Source organism: Leucopleurus acutus (assembly GCF_964270905.1).
Source record: "Leucopleurus acutus genome assembly, chromosome: 2".
Taxonomy (NCBI): domain Eukaryota; kingdom Metazoa; phylum Chordata; class Mammalia; order Artiodactyla; family Delphinidae; genus Leucopleurus; species Leucopleurus acutus.
The window spans coordinates 117,331,148-117,356,701 of NC_139143.1; the positions used below are offsets into that span (position 1 = coordinate 117,331,148).

General features: G+C 34.3%; 1 protein-coding gene across 1 annotated transcript; it reads right to left on the bottom strand.

Moving 5' to 3' along the window:
- Positions 1-55: 55 nt before the first annotated feature.
- On the bottom strand, positions 56-25,554 carry LOC309958700 (calcium-activated chloride channel regulator 1-like; the record flags this gene model as incomplete). Its single annotated transcript, XM_082834811.1, is given in 17 exon segments — positions 56-474; positions 7,671-7,907; positions 8,773-8,943; positions 9,506-9,657; positions 9,659-9,774; positions 9,904-10,128; positions 10,485-10,585; positions 12,017-12,194; positions 14,983-15,061; positions 15,276-15,424; positions 16,244-16,471; positions 20,211-20,300; positions 20,304-20,391; positions 22,379-22,483; positions 23,379-23,518; positions 23,717-23,857; positions 25,396-25,554. Coding segments are annotated over 17 exon segments (2,712 nt in total). The 3' UTR covers positions 56-121.

The following is a 25,554-nucleotide window of genomic DNA, read 5'->3' on the forward strand; positions in this document are numbered from 1 at the left end:
ACATTCACTTGTATATTTCAAACAGCTTTATAAAAGACAATGAGTATAGCAAATTAAATTCTAAATAAACGTTTACCAAATATGTATAACATTGAATTTCAGTTCTGATACAATTCCTAGTTTAAAATACAGATAAAATCATAATACAAAATAATGTACAAACTAATACAAAAATTGCCAAGCTGATTGCAGAAATTTTGGTACCCAGAGCAGGGACACTGTCTTCTGACAGAGGAATAAGCTTGGCTATTTGTGCAACATTAGAAACCTCTGAGGTGTTATTGGCTTCATTGATGACTTGGACTGCAATATAGGTAACATTTTCTATTTTAAAAGGTTCTGACTTAAATTCAAAATTTTCTATTGAGCTGGCCTCCTTAGGTATTAGACTTGAAGTATTCACTAAAGCAGCATTGTCAAAATCTTCTCGGAGATCCAGGAAACTCTTACTTATTCTTATAATGTACCTATTGGCTGGAAAACAAACAGATATTTCATGTACGTTAGAATCACTAGGATGCCTTATTGCTACCACATTGCCTTGCATTTAGGGGCCTATCAGAAATGCACACGGGTTTTTTTGTCTGGTTATTCCATATTCTTTATTTTAAGAAAAAACATGGGAACAGTTTTTTATCTAGTTATCTAATCACAAAGAATTAATTCAAAATTGTATAGTACTAAAAATGGAATCTAGATTTCTTTTTAGAAATAGAAATATGAAGAACTGAGTCCACTTTTAATTTAGAACAAGGAACACAGTAATGTTTGAGTATAGTAAAGATACTCAGTACTCTATGCCTGTATTATTTCTCATTAAGCTGAGAGAGAGTAATGGGACGGGTGAGGAAGAGAGCAGATAAGTAGAGTGGGAGCCAGGGATAAGGATAAAGAGCAAAGGGAGGCAAAGAGGCTGGAATGTGTACCAAATAAACATGTTTAGGAGCTAGGCAGACTTTGATTAGCACCTTAGTTCTACTATTTTCTGGCTGTAACAAAGAAAAATTTATTTACCCCTTCTTACCTTTAGTTTTCTTATCTGTAAAATAGAGAATCGGTCATTCAGTTCATTCAACAAATATTTACGGAATGCTAGTGATGAGCATTATATGTGATAATGCATGAAAAGTATTTAGCACAATGGGAGTTAATAAATGTTTGAAATATTAGCTGTTTTTACTGTTACTTTATCAAGAAAGGAAAGAAAGATGCTGACAAATGTTTCATTTCAAAATGGTTTTAGAAATCTACAAGGGCCATCGATATAGAAATATATTCTCACATTATGAAATGCCATGAACAATAAAACATCAGATGTCTTTTTTGAAGTGAAGACTTTATTTTTTTCATGAAGTGTTGAAGATGTTTTAAGCATGTGGTGAATAACTTCAATTTAGTGTTTTTTTTTTTTTAAATTCAGGCCCTGTGCCTTAAAATTCTAGTCTTTCAATAAATAGGCCTTATTGATCTGATCTATTCCCCTACTCTTTACATCCTCTCTGCATTCCATTTACGTCGATCTATCTATCTATCCATCCATCACTTACTTTAATTCAAATATTTCATTGTGAAATTTTGCTTTCTTGACTTTGATCATATTATTTAGTTCCTTTTTTCCCTGTCATGACTCCCTGGAATGTGCCTCCCTCTCCCTATCTATGCAAATTGTACTCATTCTTCAAGGTCCAACAGGAGGTCCAGTTTCTTCATGAAGTCCTGGTCATGTGTTTCATCCCCTTATGACTCTCTTCCATGAACTCTTATTGCATGGAAAGGAGTTTTCCAGTTTTATAGAGGTTCAGTTTATCTTTTCAATTTGAACATATTATTTTTGAGAGCAAAAGTATGTTTTTTTATGAACTAGAGTACTCTTTTTGTATGAACTAGAGTATCTGATACTGTGTTGGGCATGTATTTGACCTCCTTAATTACTTCTAGGCCCCAACAGACACATGAAAAGATGCTCAACATCACCAATCATCAGGGAAATGCAAATCAAAACTACCTTGCACCTGTCAGAATGTATTTTATCAAAAAGACAACAAATAACAAGTGTTGGTGAGAATGTGGAGAAAAGGGAATCCTCTTGCACTGTTGGTGGGAATGTTGGTTGGTGCAGCCACTATGGAAAATGGTATGGAGGTTACTAAAAGAATTAAAAATAGAACTACCATACAATCCAGCAATTCTACTTCTGGGTATTTTTCTGAAGAAAAGAAAAACTCTAATTCAAAATGATATATGCACTTCTGTGTTCATTGAAGCATTATTTTCAATAGCCAAGATATGGAACAACCTAAGTGTCCATTGATAGATGAATGGTTAAAGAAGATGTGGTATATATACACAATGGAATATTACTCTGCCATAAAAAATAATGAAGTCTTGCCTTTTGTGACAACATGGATGGACCTAGAGGGTATTATGCTAAGTGAATTATGTCAGACAGAAAAGGACAAATACCACATGATTTCACTTATATGTGGAATCTAAAAAACAAACATAACAAAACAGAAATAGACTCATAGATATGGAGAACAAATAAGTATTTGCCAAAGGGGAGGGGAGTGGGGGGAATGAGTTAAATAGGTGAGGGAGATTAAGAGGTACAAACTTTAAAAAAATAGATTAGTCATGGGGATGAAATGTACAGCATGGGGAATATAGTCAGTAATACTATAGTAATTTAGTATGGTGACAGATGGTAACTAGACTTAAAGTGGTGATCATTTTGTATTGTATAGATATATCAAATCACTATGTTATGCACCTGGAACTAACATAGTGTTGTAGGTCAATTATACCTTAATAAAAATATTACTTGTTGAACAACAATAGAGATATTCAGTTGATGCCCAAAATGACAAAATTAGAGGATCATAAAATATTAGAATTACATCTACTTGTTTTAGTAATTCTAGGTCATCTAGTCTGATTTGCATATTTGACAGGTATGGAAATTGGGTCCCAGAAAATTTAAGGTTTTTATTCAAAAATATATAGATATTTATTTTTTGAGATACTTCTACTACCTCCTTTTGCAATGCCTAAGGGTAAAATTTGATAGCAACTACAGTATCTTCCTATTTGTCACAAGGAAAGAGGACGATCAGATCCCACCTATTTGAGGCATTTGAGGTTAAACACAGTGAAGTTTTTTTGTTTTTTTTTTCTCTCCCAATGTACGTATGAAATACTTTCTTCCTTCTTTTAGTTCCTATAATCAGCATAAGGGACATTTATTATGAAGCCAATCATGAACTGAAGGCTTGGTCTTAACTGAATTCAATTCAGAATTAAACATTTGGTCAGATAATTTCATTTATGGCTTTTTCAGTGGAAGTTTCTTTTTAATTTCACCGTATTTTTAAGGGTCATAATGTATTTCAGAGCTGTCATGATAAGAATCTCAATATTGAAGTACAAAGAGCACTTCATGGGTATTTTATGTTTCCTTCGGCTTTAGAATGATTTTTTTCATTGTGTAATAATGATAAAAAGAAATATAGCTACATGGGAAATGAAAGATTAAAAGCATCATTTCTTTTCAGAGCATATAGTAAGGGGTTTATTATAACCCAGGAGAAATAGCATTGAAAGTGACTTTTCAGCACTGACAACCTCTGAGATATGTGTCTATTGATATGCATATTGCTTTCATTTTACCACCTTAAAGGGAAAATAGCAAGATTGGCTTTACCCCATAAGAATCTACTAGTTTAGGGCGTCCCTGGTGGTACAGTAGTTAAGAATCCACCTGCCAATGCAGGGGACATGGGTTCAAGCCCGGGTCCAGGAAAATCCCACATGCCGTGGAGCAACTAAGCCTGTGAGCCACAACTACTAAGCCTGCTCTCTAGAGCCCCGAGCCACAACTACTGAACCCACGTGCTGCAACAACTGAAGCCCGCGTGCCTAGAGCCTGTGCTCCACAACAAGAGAAGCCACTGCAGTGAGAAGCCCGCTCACCACAATGACGAGTAGCCCCCACTCGCCGCAACTAGAGAAACTCGCATGCAGCAACGAAGACCCAATGTAGCCAAAAATGAATTAAAAAAAAAAACCAAAAGAGTCTACTAGTCTAGCACAATACTGGAATATGGTACGCATTCAATAAATACTAATTTAATTTAGTTAAATTTAAAGCAAAGCTGAAAGTGATTTAAGCTTACTGGAATGATGGCAATTTATTCTAAGGAACTTGGAATGAATGAGATATTTTGGCCTTGAACTCTAATTCAAACTCCATAGCCAAATCTCTGCATGAGATCCTCTCTCTCTCTGGGAAATCTTCATTTAACTTGGCTAACTTCTCTCATTCTTCAAGCCTTAGGTCAGGGATAGTCTTCCCTGAAAAGCCTTTTAAGATATACCTTGTGATCTTAACCCTCAAGCAGAAGTGGCCATCCAATGGCATATCTCATCATATTCTGTAAAATTATCTGTTTATTTGCAGGAAGTATCTTCTGTACTCAACTAACTGTTGAGGGTAAGCATTATTTCTTAAGAACCTAATAGCCTTAGAGGAAAACATAGGAAGAACACTCTTTGACATAAATCACAGCAAGATCTTTTTTGATCCACGTCCTAGAGTAATGGAAATAAAAACAAAAAGAAACAAATGGGACCTAATGAAACTTAAACGCTTTTGCAAAGCAAACTACATCAAGACGAAAAGACAGCCCTCAGAATGGGAGAAAATATTTGCAAACGAATCCACGGACAAAGGATTAATCTCCAAAATATATAAACAGCTCATGCAGCTCAATATTAAAAAAAACAAACAACCCAATCCAAAAATGGGCAGAAGACCTAAATAGACATTTCTCCAAAGAAGACATACAGATGGCCAACAAGCACATGAAAAGCTGCTCAACATCACTAATTATTAGAGAAATGCAAATCAAAACTACAATGAGGTATCACCTCACACCAGTTAGAATGGGCATCATCAGAAAATCTACAAACAACAAATGCTGGAGAGGGTGTGGAGAAAAGGGAACCCTCCCCTCTTGCACTGTTGGTGGGAATGTAAATTGATACAGCCACTATGGAGCACAGTATGGAGGTTCCTTAAAAAACTAAAAATAGAATTACCATATGACCCAGCAATCTCACTACTGGGCGTAAACCCAGAGAAAACTATAATTCAAAAAGACACATGCATCCCAATGTTCATTGCAGCACTATTTACAATAGCCTGGTCATGGAAGCAACCTAAATGCCCATCGACAGACGAATGGATAAAGAGGATGTGGTACATATATACAATGGAATGTTACTCAGCCATAAAAGGGAACACAATTGGGTCATTTGTAGAGATGTGGATGGATCTAGAGACTGTCATACAGAGTGAAGTAAGTCAGAAAGAGAAAAACAAATATCGTATATTAACGCATATATGTGGAATCTAGAAAAATGGTACAGATGAACCAGTTTGCAGGGCAGAAATACAGACACAGATGTAGAGCACAAACGTATGAACACCAAGGGGGGAAAGCAGCGGGGTGGTGGTGGTGGTGGTGTGATGAATTGGGTGATTGGGATTGACATGTATACCCTGATGTGTATAAAATTGATGACTAATAAGAGCCTGCTATATATAAAAAAAAAAAGATTTGTGCACTCAACTAAGTGCAAGTTATATAATTTTTAAAAGTTTTAAATTTAATTTAATTTATTTTTTATACAAAACTTTTTATATTTATTTTCACTTTGGATGATCTGTCCATTGGTATAAGTGAGGTGTTAAAGTCCCCCACTATTTTTGTGTTACTGTCAATTTTCTCTTTTAGACCTGTTAGCAGTTGCCTTATGTATTGAGGTGCTTCTATGTTGGGTGCATATATATTTATAATTGTTATATCTTCTTCTTGTATTGATACCTTGATCTTATGTAGTGTCCTTCCTTGTCTCTTGTAACATTCTTTATCTTAAAGTCTATTTTATCTGATGTGAGTATTGCTAGTCCAGCTTTCTTTTGATTTCCCTTACATGGAATATCTTTTTCCATCCCCTCACTTTCAGTCTGTATGTGTCCCTAGGTCTAAAGTGGGGTCTCTTGTAGACAGCATATATATGGGTCTTGTTTTTGTATCCATTCAGCAAGCCTGTGTCCTTTGAGTGGAGCATTTAATCCATTCAGGTTTAAGGTAATTATCGATATGTATGTTCCTATTACCATTTTCTTTATTGTTTTGGGTTTGTTTTTGTAGGTCCTTTTCTTCTCTTGTGTTTCCCACGTAGAGAAGTTCCTTTTGCATTTGTTCTAGAGCTGGTTTGGTGGTGCTGAATTCTCTTAGCTTTTGCTTGTTCGTAAAGCTTTTTATTTCTCCATGGAATCTGAATGAGATCCTTGCCGGGTAGAGTAGTCTTGGTTGTAGGTTTTTCCCTTTCATCACTTTAAGTATATCATGCCACTCCCTTCTGGATTGTAGAGTTTCTGCTGAGAAATCAGCTATTGACCTTATGGGAGTTCCCTTGTATGTTATTTGTCATTTTTCCCTTGCTGTTTTCAATAATTTTTCTTTGTCTTTAAGTTTTGCCAATTTGAGTACTATGTGTCTCAGTGTGTTTCTCCTTGGGTTTATCCTGCCTGGGACTCTCTGCGCTTCCTGGACTTGGGTGGCTATTTCGTTTCCCATGTTAGGGAAGTTTTCGACTATAATCTCTTCAAATATTTTCCGGGTCCTTTCTCTGTCTCTTCTCCTTCTGGGACCCCTATAATGCGAATGTTGTTGCGTTTCATATTGTCCTAGAGGTCTCTTAGGCTGTCTTCATTTCTTTTCATTTGTTTTTCTTTATTGTGTTCCACAGCAGTGAATTCCACCATTCTGTCTTCCAGGTCACTTATCTGTTCTTCTGCCTCAGTTATTCTGCTATTGGTTCTTTCTAGTGTAGTTTTCATTTCAGTTATTGTATTGTTCATCTCTGTTTGTTTGTTTAATTCTTCTAGGTGTTTGTTAAACATTTCTTGCATCTTCTCGATCTTTGCCTCCATTCTTTTTCCGAGGTCCTGGATCATCTTCACTATCATTATTCTGAATTCTTTTTCTGGAAGGTTGCCTATGTCCACTTCATTTGGTTGTTTTTCTGGGGTTTTATCTTGTTCCTTCATCTGGTACATAGCCCTCTGCCTTTTCATCTTGTCTGACTTTCTATGAATGTGGTTTTTGTTCCACAGGTGGCAGTATTGTGGTTTTTCTTGCTTCTGCTGTTTTCCCTCTGAGTGCACAAATCTTAAAAAAAAAAAAAAAAAAAGAACCTAATAGTATTTGAAAATTCAACAAAAGGTCAATCAATGAATGAAATTGTGCAAGTACAGAAATACTTAGAAAATGTTTTCCCTGTTAGGGAGAAAGGGATGCAACAGAAAGCTCTTAAGTCAGTCTTCTCCAAGTAATTTCTAAGATGGTTCATACTGTGAGAGGCAGTTTGGCACAACAGAACCTGACGAGAGTGAGTTAGACTTATAATTTATTTAATGTGAAGTACTTTGGTCCAGTTCATTATTTCTTGCAGCTTAAGTTTTCACATATGAAAATAGGTGGCCCATAGTAGACAATCTATACATATTATATATAAATAAGACATTAGAAAATTTTTAGCAAATGAAAACCAGTGGGATTTCTTTTAGTATATGATATTTTTAAATGTAATATGAAACTTACTGTTTTCTTTATCTAGGACATTGCTAGGGGCTGTCCATGAAAGTTGAATATGATCTTCTTTAAACTTAGCCTCAAGGTCTCTAATTTTAGCGGGTGGGAACATGTGAGGGTGATTACCAGGAGAAGGAGCTCCTGATACAGTAAACGACACTCTAGAGGTTAGTCTGTTAAAGTCCATTTCAGCTTTTGCCACGTCACCTTTGACTCCAGGTCTGGGCCAGTTCCGTATAATTTTACCTACCAAAACAGCAATTTTGTAACTTTTCATATTGTGATACCTATTCTTTATTTCATAATCTCATTTGCAGCTGTAGAGGGTTAATATTGATTGATAGCAGCCATTGAAAAAGTAACAGCTTTTAGTGAAAAAAAAGCTTGTTTTATTGGTGTCATTTAAAGATTGATGAGGAGGGACTTCCCTGGTGGTCCAGTGGGTAAGAATCCGCCTCCAAAGTAGGGGACATGGGTGCGATCCCTGGTTTGGGAACTAATATTCCACATGCTGTGGGGCGACTAAGTCTACGCACTCAAGAGCCCGTGTGCCACAACTAGAGAGCTCACTCACTGCTGCTACTGAGCCCACAGGGTCTAACTAGAGAGGAGCTCGTGCCCCAAAACGAAGAGCCTGCACCGCAACGAAGAGCCCACATGCCACAACAAAAGATCCCACATGCTGCAAATGAAGATCCTGCAACTACGACCCAATGCAGCCAAATAAATATTTTTAAAAAAATAAATAAAATTGATGAGGAGACGTGCAATGTTAGTACTATCTTTTAACCTATCCATCTTTACTTCTTGACTGTAAATTCTTCAAGGACAAGGATGGCAACTTATTTATCTCTGTAGCTCCAGCATCTAGCAAAATGCTTGCCACCTAGGAGGTGCTGAGTAATTTTTTTTTCAATGTAAATGAACCGAAGGAGATGTAAACAAAACATATTGGAAGCATAGTCCTATGCTAGGTCTGTTAACATAAATATGGTTTTGAAACATAAAGGTGATTATATAACTAGGTTTTCCATAGTACATTATAATTTAAATGCTTGCCACATATAATTTACCTAAATAAATGACACATTTCTATTTTAATGCCACTTACCATTTTCAACATAGCCTGGTATGTACAGAGCTTTGTTCTGTTGTTGTCTTAAACTTAGCCTAGCCATGTTGTTTCTTTCCTGGGCATGTCCTTTTAAACTGTATCTACCGCTTCCATGATAATCTGTAAAATATCTTGAGTAGATGCCATCATTCTTGACAGTATCAGTACCTTGATATTGAAATGTAATATTAGACATAACAACAAAGTAAAAATGACAATATCAACTTCATGAGCACTAGTGATGGAAGCTATTTTGGGCAATAGTATAGCACAATTTTTTAAGCACATGAGCCCTAGAATCAAACTACTTGGGTTCAAAGCCTGGCTTGGCCACTTGCCAAACTTTGACTTTGGAAAAGTCTAATTCATGGTAAGCATTCAATTAATATTAGCTATTATTATTTCATAAGAGACTCCTAACAAAATAAGGAAAATATAACTAAACCACAGAAAGCATATGCAAAACACCGACACTAATGAAAATAGAGAAAAACTGTACTCTTGTTACATGGGAAAGGCAAAATTGTTCATAAAATTTAAAGAAGATAAATGTGCTCATGTTTATGCCTAGACAAGATAACTAATTGAAAAGTTAAAAAGTTTTAAAAACATTAAAATTAAATTCACTTAAAATATGTTTCATTAGCATATATAGGAAATATTGACTTCTAAGTCATGTGATTATAGTAGGATTTTAAGTTCAGTGGAAGTTGACGCAGATTCTTATTACCTGCACCGTTGTCCCATAGCTCTAATGTTACTTGATGTCCATCTTCGGTTTCTATAATGGCTGTTACATTGATTCCCAGTACAGGCAAAAACCCTTGACTGACTTGTGCATAAACAATCAGTGGGTTAGGGTAATGGGCTGTAGTTTGACTTGTGACCTGTTTCAATTACTGGGAGTGTAGTAGGACTTCTTGCTCGAGTAGTCACTGTCACCGTTTGCATTTGAGGGCTGGCATGATTATTTAGAAGGCTGTAAGTCCAAGTACCTGTCTGAAAATTTTAAATATAGCTATTTGATAGCTTTTGTAATATCTTCCTGCTCCTGTATATGATGTTATCTTCATTTTTTCCTCAAAATTGGTTGATAAAGCATGGAGAAAATTTAAAAAATATTCTTACTTCTGCAATACCTGGTATTCGAAGACAAGCAGATCGAATATTTAGCTTATCTTCTTTGAAATCTGAGGTTTTATATTTCTTTCCTTGTGGACCTTGGAGAAGAATTTCTGGCTTTTGTGTTGTCCATGTGACAACAAAGAAAGTGGCATTTCCAATTGTACTGTCCATAGGCAATGTACCATTTATCCATTTCCTTCCTGTAATTGTCAAGGCTTTGCTTTCCAACTGTTACATAAATAAAAACAACAAACATGTGAAACTGATTTGTTATTACAGTTAGTAACATTTCAAAGTTTAGTCAGTTCAGAGTAATTCTAAATATACTTTTAAGATTTCAATTAAAATAACTAAGAATTATTTTGAAGAATTTTGCAAATAAAAAGCATTTATACTGATAAAAAATAGAAAAATCAAAAGAAAAAGTGACTATAAGTATCACAAAAAGCAAATTCAATAAGGATGTTACACCTGAAATGTTTTCAGGCAGAATAGTTATTTATTAGAGAAAGAAGTTACTATTTAGGATAACAAAAAGTTATTACAAGTGTAAAAAGGCAAAGAATTTTTTTAAAGATACTGACCTGAATAGCCTGCTGAGTGATGCTGCCACTTCTAGATGAAATTCTACTGAAAGCATTAGTAAGGCCATTTATGTCTTTATTGGCATAAAAATGATGTCCTCCTAAAATGGAATTTTATTTACCTTTATAATACTAATTTTATTTTTTAAATTTTTATTGGAGTATAGTTGATTCACAATGTTGTGTTAGTTTCAGGTATACAGCAAAGTGAATCAGTTATACATATACATATATCCAATCTTTTTTAGATTCTCTTCCCTGTTGAGTAGAGTCCCCTGTGCTATGCAGTAGGCCCTTATTAGTTATCTATTTTATATATAGTAGTGTATATATGTCAATCCCAGTCTCCCAATTTATCCCTCCCACTGCTTTTGCCCCTGGTAACCATAAGTTTGTTTTCTACATCTGTGACTCTTTCTGTTTTGTAAATAAGTTTATTTGTACCATTTTTTTTAGATTCCACTTATAAGCAATATCATATGATATTTGTCTTTCTCTGTCTGACTTGCTTCACTCAGTATGACAACTTCTAGGTCCATGCTTGTTGCTGCAAATGGCATTATTTTGTTCTTTTTTATGGCTGAGTAATATTCCATATAATACTAATTTTAAATGGGAAAATCATGTTTTCTATTATACTCTTATCAATATACTATAAAATACATTAAAATTTTTCTTTTTTAAACTTACAGAAGATGAATTTCCCAGACCTTAGGAACTTTTAATATATCAGTATCCTAGATGTAATCCTACAATAACTAAACCTTGCTCAAAATATGTTAGAACAAAGAAAACAACTAGCCAAATATTATTTTTATATCAATCATTAGATTTAAGTGCTTTCCACATTAGTAAAGCTGGTCTAATCACCAAATAACATTATGAAAATTAAAGACAATTTTTAAACTAGCTGCTTATTTTCTAATTATATCTAAGATATACCAAAACAATTAGAGAGTGACAGTTTAGAATAAAGTAAAAATTGATTAAGTGCAGAAAATAAGTGATACAGGAGTTAATGAAGAGGGAGATAACTTAGGTGTCAGGAGCTGGAAAAGAATGGATTTCAGAGAGCAAGACTCAGTAATCAGGTCTCTAACTCTAGCCTTGGGCAAATCATTTCTATTCTCTAGGTTTACATTTCTTCCTCAGTGAAATAGGGCTATCTGAATCTCTACTTTAAGATTGAGCAGGACAGATGCTGAGCCAGAATTTTGGAACTGCAGTTGAATGTCATTAGTAACCACGGAGAAAGAAGTTTCATTTTGGTAGTATTGGTAGAAAGTGGTGAGAAATGAATGAAGACAAAATGTTGACTAATATTAGAAAAAGTTAATATAGGTAGAAATGGAGAGAAGTGGGGGTGGGGAGAGGAAATATATTAATTTGAAGGACAAGGACAAGGAAAGGACAAAGATTAATTTTTTAGGATAGGAAAATTTTGAGCAGTTTGTAGTTTAAGGAGAAAGAGCCCCTGGAATGAGAGAAACTGAAAAAGTGTTTTCTATTCAAACTCTATTCCAAAGGTTTACCTGTCATATCTGACAGTGTCTCCAGTTCTTTGGCAGCAGAAGGTCCCAGAGCAATGGTGTGGATGATCGCACCACTTTGTTTTACCTCCTCAGAGCATAAGTTTATTTCATTATCTTCCCTATCAGTTAGTAATATGATTTCAGAACCAGAAGTGCTTTGGTTACTGTGGATAACTGCCTGATAGTAAAAAACCAGATTATTAATTATAGAATATAATATCTAAATAAATTAAACTAAGAATAAATCTGTTCTTTAGTCTTGGAGAAGTTTTTAGGCCTATGCATCAGAATAGGCAAAAGGAAACTTTGTATTGTCATTCCAGGTTTTGTTGGTTTGGAAATGAGTGTAATGTAGAATGGTCTTGTAGGTTTCCAAAGGCAGAATGTTAACAGTGCTTTCACATATACTTAAGCTACCCAAGAGAGAAAGAATAAAACACTGAGAACAATGTCTAACCCATAGTAAGTACTCAATGAATGTTAGCTATTTTTATTATCCCAGGAGATACTTGGGGTAGAGGCAAATGACCCAGGCAGTTTGGAAGTTTGCACACTAGACAACATTTGTAAAGCCGTGACTGAAGGCAGGTGTTCAAAGTTAAATGATGTGACGTGCCTTTTAACGCATTTTAGTTGCTAATTGAAGAATCTCAGGATTTCCTGGAAAAAACATTGACCTGTCATGAAGAAAGAAGTTCCTGAATTTATCAAGTATTATAATTTGGGGGGTATTTTCCTGATTTTTACCAAAAGTAGTGGCTAAGACAATTTACTCAAACAAATTGAGAGTAAATTCTAGCTCCACCATTTGCTAAATAGAATAGCTAGTGTTTAGTTTCTCTATCATTCATATATATGAATATATATTTATAATAGAGTTCTATAAATAGCTCACTGTAATGATTACCTTTTTGAACTTTGGAGTAAGAAAGAACAGATTTACCAATTACTGACTCTATGATCTTGAGAAAGATATTTAATTACTCTGAACCTCAGTTTCTTTATGTGCAAAATGGGCATAAAAATAGTGCCTGACTAAAACATTAATGGTAATGATAAAGTAAGATCATGAATGTAAAGCATTTAACGTAGGCACTGATGCAGTATATGCTCAATAAATTTCAGATATTATTATGATTCTGTAAGTAAAAGCTTATATGTTGATATGGTTTCTTTACATGAGTAACAGAGGTTTTTTATATGTCTCAATGTAATTTGATATAATCTCTTCAGTAATAGACTCTGTGGTCAAAATGTCATAGATATATATCAAAACATATTAAGAAAAACATGTATGAACCAACATGCACAAACATTATAACATATTCCCAAGATATAGTACTGTCATATTTTAGAAGTGAATAGACATATATGAGAATTATGATTTTTATAATAGCAATCCTTTCTTGAGCACTTGTTTATCTTTTTTATTGAATTATAGTTGATTTACAATGTTAAAAGTTTACAAAGTTTCAGGTGTACAACATAGTAATTTACTCTTTTTATGAATTTACAAAGTTTACAAGGTTTCAGGTGTACAACATAGTAATTCACTCTTTTTATGAATTATACTCTATTTAAAGTTATTACAAAATAATGACTATATTTCCCAGTGCTATACAATATATCCTTGTTGCTTACTTATTTTATATGTAGTAGTTTTATCTCTTAATACCATACCCTAATCTTGCACCTTTCCCTTTCCTCTCCCCACTGGTAACCACTAGATTGTTCTCTATATCTGTGAGTCTGTTTCTGTTTTGTTCTATACATCCGTTTGTGTTATTTTCTAGATTTTACATATAATTGATAACAGAGTTTTTGTCTTTCTCTGTCTGACTTATTTTCCTAAGCATCATACCCTCTACGTCCATCCACATTGTTGCAAATGGAAGAATTCCATTCTTTCTTATGGCTGAGTAATATTGCATTGTATATATGTATTATATATATATATACATACACCCTACATCTTCTTTATTCATTCATCTCTTGATGAACACTTGGATTGCTTCCGTATCATGGCTATTGTAAATGATGCTGCTATGAACATTAGGGGAGCCCTTATTTGTCTGACATAGTTCCTATTAAATGAGATAGGTTCTGTTATTTTCCACATTTCATTAATTGAGGAAACTGAGACTTTCTTAGTTGAGTAACTCACCCACAGTCATTTAGCTAGGGCATAATAGAACCAGAATTCCAGGTTTGTCTGAATCTAGAACTTGTGTGTTTTCTTAAAGCAATATGATTTACAGGAAACAGATATCATGAGGAAAGCTAAGAGACGATATTAACTAGTGGCCAAAATAAGACTAGCAGTCTCCACTTTGTAGCTGAGGCAATGAGAGGGTCAGTGAAAGGAAACGGTTTTCCTTTCACTGAAAAAGAATATAAATAGGCTTAAATAGAGGCTGTCTTAGGTTGGAAGAAATTCAGATGAATACTGAAGGTGTTTTAATATAGTGCACAATTTTTATTTCATTAAACTTCTATGCATCTGTCTTGAGTTTGGTACTATACTTGAGGAACTACCTCTATCTTTGTGATTTTTAAATGTCAATTTAACTTGATGAACTGGGGTTTTCTTTCTCCGTAATATAAAAATATTAGTAATCTCCCTCTTCCACAGTCCCCTTAACAGCATTATTTTCTCCTCATAGAAATTCAGACTATGGGAGTGATAAAGAAATGAGGAGCTCCTAACTAAGTAATGATGATTATGTGCACACAGGATTTTTCTTCCCTTTAACCACTCCTCAGCGCAACTCAGTTCCTCAGGAGCATGTGGGTGAAATAACCACTCTCAGAGAGGATCCAGCTATGAACAATAGACAACAGAAGGTCTTTAAAAATTATTTAAGTGAGGGACCTCTAAGCTCATGACCCTTGTTCCAAGAGAGCTGGACAAAATTAAAAGCAATGATAAATGGCAAGTGATATTTAGAAAAGCATTCTTATCTTACCTGGAATCCTGCTTTGAGTCCCCTGCAAACTGAAGTTCCACCATCAGCTTGAGGCAGATTTCGGTAAACATCATCATCAGTTTTTTTGTTTTTTTTGTTTTTGTTTTTTTTTTTGTTATGCGGGCCACTCACTGTTGTGGCCTCTCCCGTTGCGGAGCACAGGCTCCGGACGCACAGGCTCAGGGGCCATGGCTCACGGGCCCAGCTGCTCCGCGGCATGTGGGATCTTCCCACACCGGGACACGAACCCGTGTCGCCTGCATCGGCAGGCGGACTCTCAACCACTGCGCCACCAGGGAAGCCCATCATCAGTTATTTTTGTTAGATGATTTCGGATTTCAGCAACACTGTCAAATGTAAGCATCCCAACCAAGGATCCCTTTTTGATAATTTGAATCAAGTGTAGTTCTGCTGCTTGATCCATTCGAAAGAGACAGTCTTCCTGTAAGAAAAAGATGTCTGAACAATTCCTGAGTTTCCTCCAATCTTGACAGATTGGTGAAAGACAAAGTTCATGGGCCAGAGATCATAATAATAATTGATTACTGTATTTTAGAGTTTAACTTCTTCATTATATTAAAAAGAAATAATATTAAAGAAAAACTTTAAAAATCAGTCATATTATACTTGGAAAAGCCTTAAAATTTTATACCTTCTTCTTTAACAGTAAGAAAATAATTTTAAAATGCACACAAAAATGTTTGTTGCAACATAATTTTTGATAACAAGTTGAAAGTCACCAAAATGTCCAATAATGGGGGTTATTTGACTAAATTATAATATGTGCATACCATATGACCATTAAAACTTGTGTCATGGAATCGTTTTTTTTCCTTGGGGAGTGTTTAAGTTATAGTAAGTAAAAAAAATCATATTATAAAACATTATATAAGATATAATCACATTTCTGAGGAGGAAAAACAAAATACATGAACAGAAAAAAGATAGGAATGACATATGCTCCGTAGAATTATGGATGATTTTTGTCTTTTCTTTTTGTTCAGTTATGTTATTTCTAGTTTGTTAGAACTAAAAGTTAAAGAATAAACATCATCTGTAATCCAATAACCTTAATATAATAATTATTTTTATTTTAGTATATTATCTTCTAGTGCTTGTCCATGTAAAATCACTGTACTAAAATTTATTAGAATAATAAAAATATTTTTTAGTTAGCTTAGTAGAACTAAACCTAAGATTAAATTATATTTCTATTAGCTTAAATACCTAATTTAGGAGAGCTAACAAATAAACGTGTTACTGAATTCATGCTTCCAGATTTATCAAGTAACGAACAGACTACCCGCTGTTTGGACTTGAGTAACGAAAATGTAGGATGAGTCGGTGGATTCATTTCTCTCATAGGAGATATATTCTGAAAGTCATCAGAGTCCATGATTACATCCCACGTGGTTCTGCCATTGCACATTTTGTTTTGTAGGTTTGGAGCTTCTGTATCGTGTCTTTTTTCTGTACAAAATTCAGTCACCTGGGAAAAATCAGTTGAAAGACAGTAGTACGGTAACTGATGAGGCATTACCTTCCTTTCCAAATATACAGTTGGCTGCCTTGTACATCCTCCACAGATTTTATCTCCTGACAGTTAAAAATTATTTCATAATCTAACATTCTCACATCCATTTTGCATACTTGAATGGAGAAAAAGCAAATTAAAACCATCAATATGCACTGGAAATTTATTTGGTAATTCTTTTAGGTATAGGTAGATCATAGCACTGGGGGATGATGGCGGCTGATGCAACTGCTTAAGCTAACTTCTTACTTTCCCTTCTAGACTCTTGGGGGACTCAAGCCTTGAAATAAATTTAATGGAAAAAGGGACAGGATTTGCAGTAATTTCTAGCTTCCCCCTAAAAGTGGAGTAAAGAAAATGGCCTTCTTTAATTGCCTAAGCATTTTCTATCTCTTTATAGTTTATTGAAAAACTTGAGAACAGATATTCTAACAATCTCAAATGTAATTGGCTCTGGTGAACTTAGACAAATAAAATAATACTCCCGAAAAAGTAATGAAAATGTGGGAAGAAAATGAGGAAATGTGATTGCTTCTCTTTGAGTTGCAAATGGTGAGTTGTATCCAGTAATTCTGCCAAATGATACTTCATTACTATAGAATCTATGAAAATCCTCCAAGTTTTGAAACCTAGTAACTTGGAAAAACACTAGCATAAACTAGTAGCATTCAGGAAAGAATTCGTCTTGCAGTAAAGCCTCAGCTTTATAAATATCATTTTGTTTTTTTAAATGCCCTCCTCATATAAATCTCCTGCTGTAAGCTCAGATTTAGAACTAAATTATTAAACCTGAATACCTTTTATTCAAGTTTTAAGAGTTTGTTTTCTTTCTGTTAAGTTTCTGATCTACATTTTTCAGAAGGGGTTATATTGGATGGGAGAAAAATATAGTTTTCAGTCAAAGCAGTGATTTATAATCAACTTGATGATATGAAATGCCTACCAAATGTGGCTCCTCTTGCTACTGTCACTGCCTTTATTCAGGGCCTTCAGGTCTCTTATCTGCCTATTGCCATGGCCCTCCAACTGGTCTCCCTGCCTCCACTATCTCACTTCCTTTTGTTTTTCACAGTCAGTAGAATTATCATCCTGAAAGGATAAGCTGGTTACATCACTAGACTGAAGTTGATAAAATAAAATACAAACACCTTAGTTTTGTAGGTTCCAATTTTGTGTTTCAATTTCATTTCTTGCTTCTTCCTCACCATGTATGCTTTGCTTATAGAACATTGAACTTTCTCCTGTCCTTAGAGTATGCCAGAAACTTTCACAAGGCTCTCGCTAATACAAATGGAAAAGGAAATTTGTGCAAATTAGAAAAAGGTGCCCTTTTCTCAAGTTCTTTTATTGCTGTCTACCTGAAAATTGTTCTAATGAATATGAAAATCTTTAGTGACCATGATGCAAGTAATTTGGGCAGTGCTCAACTTGTACAGTCATGTGTGGCATCCTGTATTTTTCTTATTTTTTAAAATCTTTTTTCTTTCTTTCTTTCTTTTTACATTTTTAGTGGAGTATAATTGCTTTACAATGTTGTGTTAGTTTCTGCTGTATAACAAAGTGAATCAGCTATATGTATACATATTATCCCATTATCCCTTCCCTCTCATCCCTGTATTTCTCCATCTTTGTTTCTGTAAACCTGTTTCTTTGCCTAGAATACCCTTCCCCTTCCTGCTTTAGCAAGTTCATACTAATTTTATTTCCAAATCCCAGCTCAAAACTCATCTCATTAGACACAATTTTCTGACTTTCAATTGGAGACATTTGCTGTACTCTCATGGCACTTAGTTTCTACTTCTTCCTACTTTGTATTCATATTTATTTTTCTTTTATCTCTACTTCTCTCACTAAATTGAGTTCTTCAAGAACAGTTATTTTTAATTATTTCTATATTTTTTCAGTTCCTAACATGGACATGAAGTGGGAATAATGAATTTTAAAGAAAGAAAATCATGGACTTGAATATTCATTATTTCAGATCATATTTCTCTTGAGTCTGAGCTTATGCCCTGGGTACAGATGCTATGCAATATATTTAGTCTATGTTACGATAATTAGAAGGTTGTGTTATTATGCACAAGATATATGGTTAAAGTACAGTATTTATCTCTGAGCCATATCTTATATAATTAGTTGCCCTCCATATTTCAGTTACATGATCTTCTTTCATTTTCATTTATTTTTCAGGTAGGCAGCATGAGTTATCTCCTCATAGTCAAATGCTTTTGGAATTTATAGTTTGGTACAGACAGTATATATTCCAATTATCCTCTTGCGTCACATGATCTGATATCTATTTGGATGCTGAACTTTGGCTGCCTTTGTGGATCCAGATTCAGCAGGTTAAAGTGAAACTTCTAGATTCATGTTTCAGATATTCCCAGGAGGGAGTTTTATTAGGCTGGAAAACAATTTCTACTTAAATATCTCACTGGATTCATTTAGGAGTTTTAGAAAAAAATATCGAGTCTATATTTTTACTCAGGTCCTTCATCATTAATGCCCTAGACTCCAAAACAATTTTAAATCTTATTGGAAATAATAGGCCTTTCCAAACCTCTACCCATAGAAGTCTATGTTGCTAGTAATTTGGTATATGAAAATTTGCTTCTTTCAAATGTTAGTTTACTATCTAGAGATAGTATACTTTATTTTGATTTGTTGTTTTTGATAACTTTCATATGTTTCATATTTTAAAGTCTTTTTTACATGTTTCAAAACTTTCATTAGGTAGCTATAATATGTTTGCATTAATTAAGGCTGGATTTATCCAGGGAAAGAGACAATTCCCTATTATCCAAATATTTTATAAATTAAAAAAATTTTAAGTTTATGTTATACTTACCTTGTGCTAAGCACTGTAATAGTACTTTATTTATATTAGCTCTTATAAAACTAACAGCAATAACACTGTAAAGTGAGTTTTATAATTCCTGTTTAAAAGACTAGAGAATTAAATCTCAGATTTAGCAGTTTGCTCAGAGTGACACAGCTCGAAAATTACAGACTGGGTTTTGACATCAGATCTGTCTGACTCCAAGTCACCTGTTCTTATCTACTGAGGTTTATACATTCAACCAAATATTTCAGGTCAAACATTAGCTTTGGAACTTGAATTATTGTGTTGTTATTTTTCAATTGGTCAGATTGGTGATTGTGAACCTCTCCTCTTTTGTTGTTCTGTAGAGACAGAGCCGTTTATGTTTTCACAATATCACTTTGCAAAACTTAGTGTGCTTTAGTGTGAAGATAATGGAAAGTAGAGACTGTCAGTACTTTCCCAAGCTGAATTTCCCAAATTCATTTTCCCAGAATGAATTACTTTGGAATAGTAATATGAATAACACTTAGAAGAAAGAATTAAAAGTAAGGTTGTAGTTCTAGACACAAGTCTACAGAAGTCAAATGAGGGAAGGGATGTAATAAGAAATTCTGTGATGCCAATGAGAAGGGTACAGTTCTACCTCTGAAGAAAAAAGAAAGCAGGCTAGTAAGAAAGGGTGGAATAATTTCCAGATACACCCTGACAAGACTGGACACACAGGACTGGATAAAATGGCTATTAATTAACTGTCTTAGTAATTTCCCTTATTTCTATTGGTATATATAATTTCATAGTAGAAAATCCAGCTTCCCTAATTAATTTTTCCTAAAGGGTTCCTTTGTGAGACTAGGAAAAGAAGGTACTTACAGAATGGAGACTTTGCATAAACATAATGGACTCCCTTGCAGTCTGGGATTTTTCTGGGATGAATATACATTTTGCTTCATACAGCCTTGTCTATGAGTCACGTCTGCATGGCCTTGTTATGCAGCTGCCTCCCTGGCATTTCTTGAAAACCACGTTTATACCAGTAATATGAGTTGAACATCTGTGATGAAAGAATTAGATTATATTTGTACATGAAGGCCAGAGAAATTATGAATAAAGACTAACATACTAAAATCATTCCCTCAGTGATAATTGCTCTAGACCATGTACCAACATTCCATTTTGACAAAAGTAGGCAGTGTCTTCCCCCTATTTACCATGATTTCAACAAGAACAATGATGTTAATTCATATTTCTTAATGTTTACTGCTCATTAATATGATTAATATATCTATTATCCTTGTGACCTTGAGTTTAAGATGATAATTCCTAATTCACAAGGATGTTTTGAAAATTGAGTTAAGAGATACAGAGGAGTTGCTTCCCAGCAGGGAGGGGAGAGTCAACATTATGCTTAAAACCCTCTTAAATTTCTTATGTATGGTACACATATACATATATATATACACACGTATACATATTGCTATATAGATGTATACATATATGCATGTATACCATACATACAAAACCGTGTGTGGTTTTTGTGTTTACAGCATTTTACAATTTACATTTGAAAATCACTGAGCTAGACTGAAAGAAGAAATGAAAATAAACCCTGCATGGAAATGCTTGTGCATTCAAACCTTTTGGTTTTTATAATTGTCAAGGCCCTGGCAGAGAATGAGGTGGGGTGGGGTATGGGTAAAAGATAAAAAGAGTTCTTGTTTATCTGCAGGATTTACTCCCATTCTGTGTTAATATTAAACTTCAAAACATTAATCTATTTAAATAAATTTATTTGTATTGCAAGGATTAAAGGAGATGGTTAGTCATGTTTTCCAAGAGGGTTAGCTCTAGAGTAAAAGCCTGAAAACTAAACTTACACTGCCTCCAACAAAGTGCCTGGCACACAGTAGGAGCTCAATAAATGTTATTTTAGATACTTGTTTTTACTAATATATCTCTTTTTATGACTGATAAGGAAACTCATTTATTTTTCATTAATTTATTAAAAATTGGTTGTTTGATACATTCTTTGTTTAGCTTTTACTTTGTACCATGTCCAAGGCTAAGGGATTAAAAAAAAAAAAATCAGCCCTCAAGGATCTTAAAATACAGACAATTACTGCCCAGTGTGAGAGAAGCCCACGCACATTGCTTTGGGAACAGTGTCAAGGATGTCTAACCCCAAATGGAGGGAGAGGAAAGACACTTAGGGAAGAAGCATTTAAACTGAGTCTTGAAGGATGAACAAGCATTGTGAATAAGGGAGCCGGTGCTGGGAGGAGTTGCGTGGGAGGAGGTGACAGTAATGAGTGTCCTGGGTTGAAAGCCTCCTCTGTGGGAAAGATTCTAGGCAGCTTAAGAGAGATAAAGCAAACAACACAAAGGCATTTTTGTACCACACCTCTTTTCTCTAATATGTTTTTTATCCTAAAGACTTATTTTCTATTACACTGATTTCTGTTGTTCTTTAATACTCATTAACTACTCCACCTGCTTGACATTTTTAATTTAAATATCTCATCTATTCATAAATAGGACCTGTCTAAATCTACCCAGAATTATACTTCTTAAAAAATCAATTTTCTCACTTATCCTTATGAAAAGTACTTCTTAAGCTCAAGATTAAATGAAAAATAAATATATTTAATATGAGGCTCTAACAGTTTAATTGATTTCAATGAAACAGATTCACCTTAAAAGGTTATGAATCAAACGGAATAAAAGATTGGGTAGGAACTTGAACTCTAACTCTCAGGTATCTTAAGTTTTAGGGTACAACGTTTTTCTTTCTCTTTCCTCTGACAATAACATATTTTTAGTACAACTCCCATGAATACTGAAAATTTTCCCAAATTTTGATTGATCTTGATTCCAAGGTGTAATACCAGAAATTGTTGGACAGATATATAGTGGGGCAGGTTGGATATTGCAGTTAACTCTGAGCATTCAACCACTGAGGTAGCCTTTGTTTGCCTAGTACAGAAAATTAAAAAGTCATAAGTGAAAGGTTTTGAAAACAGATTTGTTCAATAGAATGATACCTTGTTGCTTCAATAGTGTTTCTTCTGGAAATATAGAATGTCTGGTCCACATTATACTCATCAAATATTCCCCATCGGAGATGGGCCCACTCATGGACAAATACTCTGCATATGAGAGAATATTGCCACTTATAAATTTATGTTTACAATACATGTATCCCGGCTTTTTGAAAGTTCACGTTACACCACTTCACTTTTACGAAAGACCTTAGTACCTGTTTTTGCTAACAGAAAGAAGTTCGAAGAGGACTTTTGCTTTTATAAAAAAAAGCGAAAAGTAAAAATAGCAATCAGCATTTGTTTCGCAGCCAGCTGTTTTACAAACAGCACACACCCAGGGCAGGAAAAATGGCACCACCAAGCTCCTTCCCTGGGAATCGCACTCAGCATCTCACCCTCAAACCCCATAGATTTGAACTGTGTCTGTGAGCATCTGTGCTTTATCTCGACATATTTTGTTCATCTGTTAACACGATGTGTCCTAAGGTAATTGCTTCTTTGCTGTATACAATCTTGACTTATGAAAGGTTTCATAGAAATGCTTCTTTTGGATAGAAATGCTTCTTTTGGATGCTATTCTTTGGATAGCTTCTTTTGGAAATGCTTCTTTTGGGGGAAACCTGTATTTAACTATTTTCCTTATATTTTAAGTCTCCCTTCCCCATATCCTCAACTGAGTCAAGGAAATCTAGAAATTGACAACTTTCATAAGGCCAAAGAAGTTAAAATGGGTTAGTATCAATAAATGGTTAATTTTATTATTAAACACACACAAAAAGAAATATAATTAGGTTGAACATAACTAGTAAATTTCCAAAGGTATTAACAACTATTTTTTCCTTTAAAAATTTTTTTAAAATACCATTAATCACAATGTTATATTTGTTTCCAGTGGAAATAAAAATAGAAGTATAAAATAGATATCCCTACCATTGTAAAGCAATTATACTCCAATAAAGATGTTAAAAAAAAAAAAAAATAGATATCCCTATCTCAGGACCCATAGATAGGCAAATTATTAGTCAACAAGAAGTTTGGAGTAAAATGTATATATTGTCCTTTTCCTCCACATTTTCCATGTTGAAGTGTATGGGGATCATCTCCATATTTTAGGTAAGAATTAGCAACTATGACATCTGCCTAAAAAGCAGAACAGACAAGCCAAAACAGATCCCAAGAGCAATAGAAACAAGGAATTTTTCATCTAAATTAAGACCCATAATATTACTAATTTAAATACTAAAGTAGTCATCAGTAATTACTAAAAAAAATTGAGTATTAATTTTTTTAAATCACAGGGAGAAAGAAACAGTTTAGGAGCTAGATAAAATACCCTACCTGGTCATGTGCTTCTTGTTTTGGCATTAAGTACTCAGATTTTGACTTCCAGGTCATTGGAATTAAAATGCTTACATTCCTGAAATAAACTCTTCGTTTGGTGGCATGAAACAGGTAAGTAGAAGCTTCAGTTACCATTTCCTGAAAAAATTAAAAATACCTTGTAGTAACAATTTCACAATGAAATGAAAATGTACAAACAAGAAGAAGCTAGGGGCTTCCCTGGTGGTGCAGTGGCTGAGAATCTGCCTGCTAATGCAGGGGCCACGGGTTCGAGCCCTGGTCTGGGAGGATCCCACATGCCACGGAGCAACTAGGCCCGTGAGCCACAACTACTGAGCCTGCGCGTCTGGAGCCTGTGCTCCGCAACAAGAGAGGCCGTGACAGTGAGAGGCCCGTGCACTGCGATGAAGAGTGGCCCCTGCTTGCCACAACTAGAGAAAGCCCTCGCACAGAAATGAAGATGCAACATGCAAAAATAAATAAATAAATAAATAAATAAACTCCTACCCCCAACATCATCTTTAAAAAAAAAAAAGTTAATTTAAGCCCCTCTCCCCAAATATTTTGGCAAAGACTAAGTGAAAAATAGGTTACATTTTACTATATTTTTCTAGTCTGGTAAATCAAATTTACCACTGAGCTTTTCATTCAAGGCAACAGATGCCTGTAAACTCTCATTTTTATATACTTAGAAATCAATTCTTTATTTTTCACTTATCCAGACCTGCATTCAGCATTATGGGTTGGAGCAGGGAGTGAGGGTGCTAGGTGAGATATAAAGGTGATTAAGACTGGCAGTCTGTTGGCAAGTTGCTTATTGAATTGAACAGAGGTGCTTAAAATGGGGTTGGGAGTTTAAAGTTTGGTAGATTTTATACTGTTGTTAATTGAAAAAACATTTTGCTAGATTTATTTTGAGTTATCTTCTCATAAAGAATGTGTTCATAAAAGGCAAAGTTTTACCAAGCAGTGATTTTCTAAAAATATGTAGGTCATTGGCTTCAAATTCCAGTTTTGCTACTTATCGTATGACTGTACAAATCACTTCTCTCAATTTATACAACAAGGGTAATTAATAATCTCTATTCTTGACCACCTCATAGGGATATTGAGAGGATCAAAGAAAACAGTATATATTAGAGTGCTATATATAGAATATTTTATTATAATGACTAACCCAGATAAAATTAGGAAGTAAGTCAACTTCAAAAATAAGTAATATTTTCTTTAAGATCAGATACCTAAGCATTTCAAAATTTTTAGAGTTGAACAATATGAACAACTGAAAAAAATGTATGATAATGAACCTCTAGGGCTTAGATGGAGGTTAGTTATTGAAACATTATAAAAGTAACTTCATAAAGATAAAATTTGAAAATAATTCTCCAGTAGCTCGAAGGTCTTTCTTTTAGCTTAATGAGTTGAACAAATATTAGTAGTTTGGCCTTTTAATAATTCATTTGGAGAATGACTAATGCTATTAATATATACTATATAATATTTAAACTAAGCAGGTATTAATCTTGATAGTTTAGATACATGTTATGTAAATGACGAATACTGTCCAAGCAATTTTGGAAAGTTATAACTGTGTGAATGTGTGTATGTGCCTAGGTAACATGAGTTGAAAATACTCAATGAAATAAATATAAATGGATAATCAATTTTTCACTTACCTTTATGTTTTGAATGAGTTTTTCATCTTCTGGCACACTGGGGTTAATTGCAATGACAGTGCCATCATATCCATTGTTAATCAAATTTACCATTGAGCTTTTCATTCCAGGCAAGAGATGCAAAGTTAGGAACAGAATAACATTCAGAGTGAGCACCAT